The 8,783-nt window shown below is 42.5% G+C and overlaps 2 protein-coding genes across 2 annotated transcripts; both read right to left on the bottom strand.

Moving 5' to 3' along the window:
- Positions 1-228: 228 nt before the first annotated feature.
- On the bottom strand, positions 229-1,176 carry LOC138212616 (olfactory receptor-like protein DTMT). Its single transcript, XM_069173070.1, has 2 exons — positions 517-1,176; positions 229-414 (listed from the first exon to the last, which is right to left on the bottom strand). Exons 1-2 carry the CDS (start codon positions 1,174-1,176, stop codon positions 229-231), a joined length of 846 nt encoding a protein of 281 aa, XP_069029171.1.
- A 3,028-nt stretch (positions 1,177-4,204) lies between these two features.
- LOC138212615 (olfactory receptor 11A1-like) lies at positions 4,205-7,275 on the bottom strand. Its single transcript, XM_069173069.1, has 2 exons — positions 7,252-7,275; positions 4,205-5,173 (listed from the first exon to the last, which is right to left on the bottom strand). The coding sequence occupies exons 1-2, from the start codon at positions 7,273-7,275 to the stop codon at positions 4,205-4,207; spliced, it is 993 nt and encodes a 330-aa protein (XP_069029170.1).
- Between the last annotated feature and the right edge of the window lie 1,508 nt (positions 7,276-8,783).

The raw sequence follows: 8,783 nt of genomic DNA, 5'->3' as shown, positions 1-8,783 counted from the left end.
GAAGGAATTCTTTCTATTATTAACACATGAATACAATAAACCAGCTCTGACCATGTTATTATGTTATTAAAAGTCTTTCCAGAAAATATCACGTTAGTTCACAGTAATCAGTGATGAAGAAAAGGTAGATGATGAAGTTTATAAAGAATCTATCGTTTCATAACACAATAAAATACATTTCATTGTGAACTCAAACATGTCAAAGAACTTATTTTAAAACAATCACTTCTACGCATCTCTGCAACGAGTCAAAGTTTTACAACTGAACACACTTTTATATCCATTTCGTATTTTGGACATTTGCATCCCGTAGATGACGGGAGTCAGAAGAGGCTGAATGAGGAGGAAGTAAAGTGACAGAAGGAGTCGCAGCACGGCGGACAGATCGCTCAAATCGAACCGACTCTGCAGGATCTCAAAGCAGCAGCCGAAAGAGAAGTTGAACAGAGACACCAGGTGAGGCGTGCAGGTGCTGACGGCCTTCTGCCTCGTCCGGCTGCAGCCAGAGAAACACACCTTCAGGATTTTGGTGTAAGAGAACAGAATGGGAAGCAGAGGAACCAGAACCGTGAGCACTGTCCCGAAGAGTCCAAAAATGTTGTTGACTTTGGTGTCGGAACACGCCAGCTTCACCACCAGGTAGTTGTGACAGTATAGAGAGCTGATGGTGTTCCCACACAGCGGCAGGCGCACGTTCAGGGAGAAAGTTATTAAGAATTTCAGGAAGGAATACAACCACAAGACACCGATGAAGATAACCGTCTTCTTAAAGGTCATATGTGTGTTGTACTGCAGCGGCCAGCAGATGGCGACGTAGCGGTCGTACGACATCACGGCCAAGTTGCAAAACTCTACGTGTGCGTACGTGTACAAACAGTAAATCTGCAGAAAGCAAAACTGAGCAGGAACGCTGTGAACGTCCGACAGGATCTGAAGCAGCAGGAAGGGAAACAAGCCTGAACTACCATACAGCTCGTTCACTAACAGGCTGCACAGGAACAGGTACATCGGTTCATGTAAGCTGCGGTTCACACAGATCACCACCAGCAGCGATGCGTTCACCACGATGATCACCAGGTACAAAGCAGCCGTCAACAGGAAATACAAGTACTTCAAACTTCCTACATGTATGTAAGCGCTGAGAATAAAATAAGATAAAGTGGAATTTACCATCATTCTCCTTTTAGCTCACAGAACAACAGCACAGAAAGTTGGAGAAATATTTGCTTCCCATTTCTTATCCTCAGCTCATTATTCTGAACAACACGAACATCACTTCCTCCGAGTCTCACGCCAACGTTCACATGTCAACGTGTGAAGGCCAAAAATGAATCACAGCGTCCACATAGTTGAACATTTGTCTGCCTGTGCAGCACACTGCTGCGTCGCCACGGTAATATCTGCTGCTCCGTACTTTGCATAACGATTCCCACCGGAGCGCCGCTCATACATAATTCATGTCACGTCAACAGTTCAAAGCTCAACTTGCAGCAAAGGTCTTTAGGGTTCCTTGTGAAAGGGAATAAAAAAAGGAAATCAACATTTGTAGTAAAACAATATACAAGTAATGAGTTGAGACAGGTATCTTTTATACAGGTGACGTGTTGAGACGGGTGTCTTTTATACAGGTGACGCGTTGAGACGGGTGTCTTTTATACAGGTAACGAGTTGAGACGGGTGTCTTTTAAACAGGTAAGCAGTTGAGACGGGTGTCTTTTATACAGGTAACCAGTTGAGACGGGTGTCTTTTATACGGGTAACCAGTTGAGATGGGTGTCTTTTATACGGGTAACCGGTTGAGATGGGTGTCTTTTATACAGGTAACCAGTTGAGACGGGTGTCTTTTATACAGGTAACCAGTTGAGATGGGTGTCTTTTATACGGGTAACCGGTTGAGATGGGTGTCTTTTATACAGGTAACCAGTTGAGACGGGTGTCTTTTATACAGGTAACCAGTTGAGACGGGTGTCTTTTATACGGGTAACCAGTTGAGATGGGTGTCTTTTATACGGGTAACCGGTTGAGATGGGTGTCTTTTATACAGGTAACCAGTTGAGACGGGTGTCTTTTATACAGGTAACCAGTTGAGATGGGTGTCTTTTATACAGGTGACGTGTTGAGACGGGTGTCTTTTATACAGGTAACCAGTTGAGACGGGTGTCTTTTATACAGGTAACCAGTTGAGATGGGTGTCTTTTATACGGGTAACCAGTTGAGACGGGTGTCTTTTATACAGGTAACCAGTTGAGACGGGTGTCTTTCATACAGGTAACGTATTGAGTCGGGTGTCTTTTATACAGGTGACCAGTTGAGATGGGTGTCTTTTATACAGGTGACGTGTTGAGACGGGTGTCTTTTATACAGGTAACCAGTTGAGACGGGTGTCTTTTATACGGGTAACCAGTTGAGATGGGTGTCTTTTATACAGGTGACGTGTTGAGACGGGTGTCTTTTATACAGGTAACCAGTTGAGACAGGTGTCTTTTATACAGGTGACGTGTTGAGACGGGTGTCTTTTATACAGGTAACCAGTTGAGACGGGTGTCTTTTATACAGGTAACCAGTTGAGATGGGTGTCTTTTATACGGGTAACCAGTTGAGACGGGTGTCTTTTATACAGGTAACCAGTTGAGACGGGTGTCTTTCATACAGGTAACGTGTTGAGACGGGTGTCTTTTAAACAGGTAAGCAGTTGAGACGGGTGTCTTTTATACAGGTAACCAGTTGAGACGGGTGTCTTTTATACAGGTGACGTGTTGAGACGGGTGTCTTTTATACAGGTAACCAGTTGAGACGGGTGTCTTTTATACAGGCAACCAGTTGAGATGGGTATCTTTTATACAAGTAACCATTTGAGACGGGTGTCTTTTATACGGGTAACCAGTTGAGACGGGTGTCTTTCATACAGGTAACGTATTGAGTCGGGTGTCTTTTATACAGGTGACCAGTTGAGATGGGTGTCTTTTATACAAGTAACCATTTGAGACGGGTGTCTTCTATACAGGTAACGAGTTGAGACGGGTGTCTTTTATATAGGTAACCAGTTGAGACGGGTGTCTTTTATACAGGTAACCAGTTGAGACGGGTGTCTTTTATACAGGTAACCAGTTGAGACGGGTGTCTTTTATACAGGTTGAGATTCTGAGTCCTTTCTTAAAGCGAGAGGACGATTCTAACCGTCTGTAGGAGACAGAATTCTTGCTGGTTGGTTGGAGATCAAATACTTATTTCACAATCAAATACAAATCAATTCATAACTGTTATATGATTTGATTTTCTGGATTCTTTTTTATATTCTGTCTCTGTTAAAATAAACCTCCATTACAATTATAGACCGTCCATTTCTTAGTCAGTGGACAAACTCACCAGAGGTCCTCCACTGTATGTATAAAAAAGACACACAAGTACCCTCATAGGTCTTCTGGTGGACAGTTTATGACATTGCCAACAATAAATTTGCCCTAAATTTTGAATTTATTACACAATACAAACAACAGGGATGGAAAATAGGTCACCAAATAACTTTTCTATGAATATTCACTTCAATACTGATTTTGAATTCTGTGCTTTACTGTGGTATTGAAGTATTATATTCCCTGATCAACACCTCCTCACATTTCTTCTTGGGGACTTTTTTTTCCACTTTTAAAAGTACCAGATCACTTTCATGTTTTCCATCGTTACAAACAAAACAGCCTTTTAGGATTCAGCCGGTCAGATCAATATCATACAGCATATTTTTATTTTCTCAGACAAAATTGTCAGCTGGAAGAAGTCACGTTAGAAAATATTGGCACAAATATTGGTGAGTGGCTCGTGTATCTCTGTGATGGTGAGATGTCGGGAAAAATGACATTTACATAGATTTACATCTAAAACGAGCAAATATTTGATTCTAAATTATTCACAATATCTTCAAGTCAATACTATATCACAAAAGAAGTGTTTAAATATATTTTTGTATTCTGTAGATGATCAGGTTGAAAGTGTGGAGGTTCACAACACGAAGAGGCAGAATGAGTCCCGTCACATTTATCCTGAAGGACATCGGTCAGAAGAAAGAGGACAGGCGAGGAGAGCAGCGACAGACCACCACGTCACTCCTTCCATCACATTGGACTCATTTCTATTCTATTCTGAAATCATTTCCATTCAACACATTAATCAATGAAAAATAACAATATTATTTTAGATTTAAAGTAAATCACTGAACCTGCAGAGGATCTTTGTAACAGCTCAACATTTTATAACAGAACATGTGCTGATATATTTTCCTGATTTTGGACATTTGCATCCCGTAGATGACGGGAGTCAGAAGAGGCTGAATGAGGAGGAAGTAAAGTGACAGAAGGAGTCGCAGCACGGCGGACAGATCGCTCAAATCGAACCGACTCTGCAGGATCTCAAAGCAGCAGCCGAAAGAGAAGTTGAACAGAGACACCAGGTGAGGCGTGCAGGTGCTGACGGCCTTCTGCCTCGTCCGGCTGCAGCCAGAGAAACACACCTTCAGGATTTTGGTGTAAGAGAACAGGATTGCAAGCAGAGGAACCACGATGGAGAGAAAAACCCCGAACAGTCCGTGGATGTTGTTGACTTTGGTGTCGGAACACGCCAGCCTGACGATGAGGAAGTTCTGACAGTACAAACTGTTGATGCCGTTTCCACACAAAGTCAGACGGACGCTCAAACATATGTTGATCACACACCTGACGAAGGAGTACAACCAGATCACGACGATGAAGATGACCACCGTGTTGAACGTCATGCGTGTGTTGTACTGCAGCGGCCAGCAGATGGCGACGTAGCGGTCGTACGACATCACGGCCAAGTTACACAACTCTACGTTAGCGTACGAGTACAAACAGAAAACCTGCAGGAAGCAGAACGCAGCAGGAACGGTGTGAGCGTCCGACAGGATCTGAAGCAGCAGGAAGGGAAACAAGCCTGAACTACCATACAGCTCGTTCACTAACAGGCTGCACAGGAACAGGTACATCGGTTCATGTAAGCTGCGGTTCACACAGATCACCACCAGGAGGAACACGTTGGAGACCACGATCACAACGTACAACATCACAGTTAGAACGAAATAAAAATACCGCAATGCTCCGAGTTGTAAATAAGCTTCCAGAATGAAATAAGACAAAGTTGAAGTTGAATTCATCGTCATCCTCTAAAACGATGAAGTCATTAAAAACATTGAATAAGCAAAGTTTCACTTCATTTCTTTCAGCCTGATAGTGAATCAGTTGTTTACATCAAACATATCTTTTCATATTTCATCAACGCAGGAAAAAAGATAGAAAATCCCACAAGCAGCATAAAGTCACTGTTTCCTCTTCATTGAACGTGTTAAAGACACATTCATAATATTAGTATTCAGTGTTCAGTATTATTCTCCTGTGGTGCTGCAGTCGCTTCTAACTGGGCTGCAGCGACATCGTTCACTTTAAAGGCTCCCTCAGACTTCTGAACGGCCTCCTCACCCCGCGGGACAACATCCTTTTATTGACAAATGCAGTGTCTCATTAATGGTTCTAACAACCCAAACCACCAAATATGAGGTCGTGTCCAACAGTTCAGAACTAATTCAAGATGTTCAGTAAAAACTTGAAGACAACAAATAAAACCAAAAACAGTTGGGATGCTAAAAATTATAATGAAAACACAATGTGATGATTTGTAAATCATGTAAACTCATATTTCATTGAAAATAGACCAAATGTAAAAATTTTCCAGTTGTGTAAAGATACAAAAATCACCTGGTGGAACATCTCAACAGTAATGAGGTTACCATGGCAACAGATCAGTAACATGATTGGGTATAAAAAGATGATTTCAGAGAGGCAGAGTCTCTCAGCAGTGAAGATGGGGAGAGGTTCACCACTCTGAAAGACTGTGTTGGAAAACAGTTCAACAATCTAAGAATAATGTTCCTCAACGTAAAACTACAAAGAATTAGTGGATTTCATCGTCTACGGTTCATAATATCATTAAAAGATTCAGAGAATCTGGAGAAATCTCTGAACACAAGGGACAAGGCTGGAAACCAATATTGGATGGTGGTGATCTTCGGGCCCTCAGGCAGCACTGCATTAAAAACACACTATTCTGGAGTGGAAATCACTGCATGGGCTCAGGAACACTTGTGAAAACCATCGTCTGTGAACACAGTTCATCGCTGCGTCCACAAATGATGTTAAAACTCTCCAAAGAAGAAACCAGATAGAAACATGATCCAGAAACACCGCCGCCTTCTCTGGACCGAGATCATTGAAGATGGACTGAGGTGAAGTGGACAACTGTCCTGAGGTCTGATGGATCACAATCTGAGATTCTGTTTGGAAATCATGGACGCTGCATCCTCCAGGTTAAAGAGGAGAGGGACCATCCAGCTTGTTATCAGCTCAGTTCTAAAGCCAGCATCTGTGATGGTACAGGGATGCATTAGTGCACATGGCATGGGCAGCTTGAACATCTGGAAGGAAGCATTAATGCTGAATGATATATTCAGGTTTTGGAGCAACATATGCTGCCATCCAGACAACGTCTCTTTCAGGGAAGGTCTTGTTTATTTCAGCAGAACAACGTCCAACCACATTCTGCACGTATAACTAAACGAGTCGACCTCTCCAGCTACCGTCCCCATTTAACAAATGAAGTTATGTTCGGAGCGCCGTTCCTGAATATCGACAGGCCGCCTACAGTCGGTGAGCAAACAAACGAACTCAAGTTGACTTTGTTGGGATGGAGAGTCGTGGCTCTTGGTACCGACTTCCAAAACCTTGTCATCTATAAAACCCTTGTCTCTTCTTGAGACTAAACTACCGCGTTTCGATGTCTTTCAGTTTGGACACATTTTTTTTTTTAATCACACATTTTAAGGCTTTTTTAAAACTTCCTGGAAGATTTTTAATTTTTTCATTCCAAAAGTTTGTTTGTTCGATGATGTGATTTCAGAGTGGCAGCGAGATGATGACATTTTTCAGGGACTTACAGTTCACGTCCAGTCGGTTCACCGCCAGACCAACGGTCCCGAGGAGGTCGTTATCCCGCTCGGCCCTCCGTGGACCGCAGCTGACTGGTCCCTCCGGTCAGCAGCTGATTGGTCCCTCCGGTCAGCAGCTGATTGGTCCCTCCGGTCAGCAGCTGATTGGTCCCTCCGGTCAGCAGCTCCGTCTGTAATTTCTTTCAGAGGGAATTAGTGGAAACTGTGTCTGAACGTGAAGACGCCTCTGGGATGCCTCACACGACCTTTGACCTGAGGGACTTCATTAACGAGCGATCTCCCTCTCGGTCAGTCTCAGAGGTTCACACTGCAGATGATGCAAACGTTCTCATTCATCAGCATCACTTTAATTAACCCTGATTCATTTTAACTTCTCGACTTTTTGACTTGATGTTTCAACATTAACTCAAAATAATTCCTTCTGTTATTTTTTTCTGACTGCAGCCCTGATTCTTTGTTGTAGATCTGTTACACCAGAGAAAAGATGAAAGGATAAATATAACACTATATAAGTAGAAAGAAACTGACTTAAATGGATACATTTATATACAATTTGAAGAAATAAATATAATTCTATTAAAAGCCAGAATAAAGTGTGAGTTTGTGTTTACAAACATCAACACTTCTTGCAGGGAGGCGGCTCCAGGAAGTAGAATGTCCCTCCAGGAAGAAGAAGGTGCCTCCAGAAAGAAGAAGGTGCCTCCAGGAAGTAGAAGGTGCCTCCAGGAAGTAGAAGATGCCTCCAGGAAGTAGAAGGTGCCTCCAGGAAGTAGAAGGTGCCTCCAGATGCACAGACTTTAAATCAACAGAGTTGACACTGATGTCCCACAGCTCCACCTCCTGGTCACAGGGACACAGTGCAGGTGGTCGACCAGCAGTTAGTTCTCCCTCACAGAGTTTGATTGGATTTCCTGATTAATCAGCATGTTGCTCTGTGGATCGTCCTCTTAAATCAGCTGATGGAGGTTTTCTTCCACTTAAATTTCCCACCGACGAAGTAAAACGCGGTTTATGTTTAAATTCTAGTGCGGTCGATTCAACCTCTGTCACAAGCAGACAAACCTCAGAAAAACATCCGAGACTCGAGAGAACCTGAAAATGTTCTCTGATGAGGCCAGCAGTCAAAACGTCACCAGCTGCAGATTTCGTCTGATTTCACCTGATGAACAGGTTCAACGCCGGCTCCAAGTATGGAACAGAATGTGCTGCAGTTTATACTCATTTAATAAGAATATTATTTGATTTAATTACTAAAATAAAGTTCTTCCTGCAGCTGATTTAATATTTAATTAAAGCTGAATAACTTTTTAACTATTTAAAAATACTGAAATAAAAATTAGATTTTGTCTTCAGGGTGTTCAGGGTGCAGAACCGTAACTATAATATGTTGAATTATAATCGATCTCATATGTCACAATCAACTTTAATTTGATTTATTTGATTTATTCAGCGCTGAACATTTTCGAACCTCATCGCCAACCGAGATTATTCACGTCATCTGTTATTGATCAGCAGGTTTCGGCTCATTGGTCCCCAAACGGGGCGTCGCCAGATTCAGGAACAATTGGAGGCGGGGCTTGCAGGGCTGAGTGTCTCTGATTGGTCAAGTACACGTATGCTCAGCAGCATTTTATTTTCTGAAACCTGTGGCTGATAAGGACGTCGTTCTACTTGGAGTTCAAGGTGACAACAATCAGCAGATTTGAATGTAAATCTCGGCTGAAGCTGCAGTGGAAACATAAATCACAAAGATTATTCAGGAAATTACATTTTT

Source organism: Embiotoca jacksoni, unplaced genomic scaffold (assembly GCF_022577435.1).
Source record: "Embiotoca jacksoni isolate LCO1_2020_lvr unplaced genomic scaffold, fEmbJac1.0.p SCAF_58, whole genome shotgun sequence".
NCBI lineage: Eukaryota > Metazoa > Chordata > Actinopteri > Embiotocidae > Embiotoca > Embiotoca jacksoni.
Note: the sequence above shows the minus strand (reverse complement) of the source record. Positions and strands in the feature narration are given on the sequence as shown.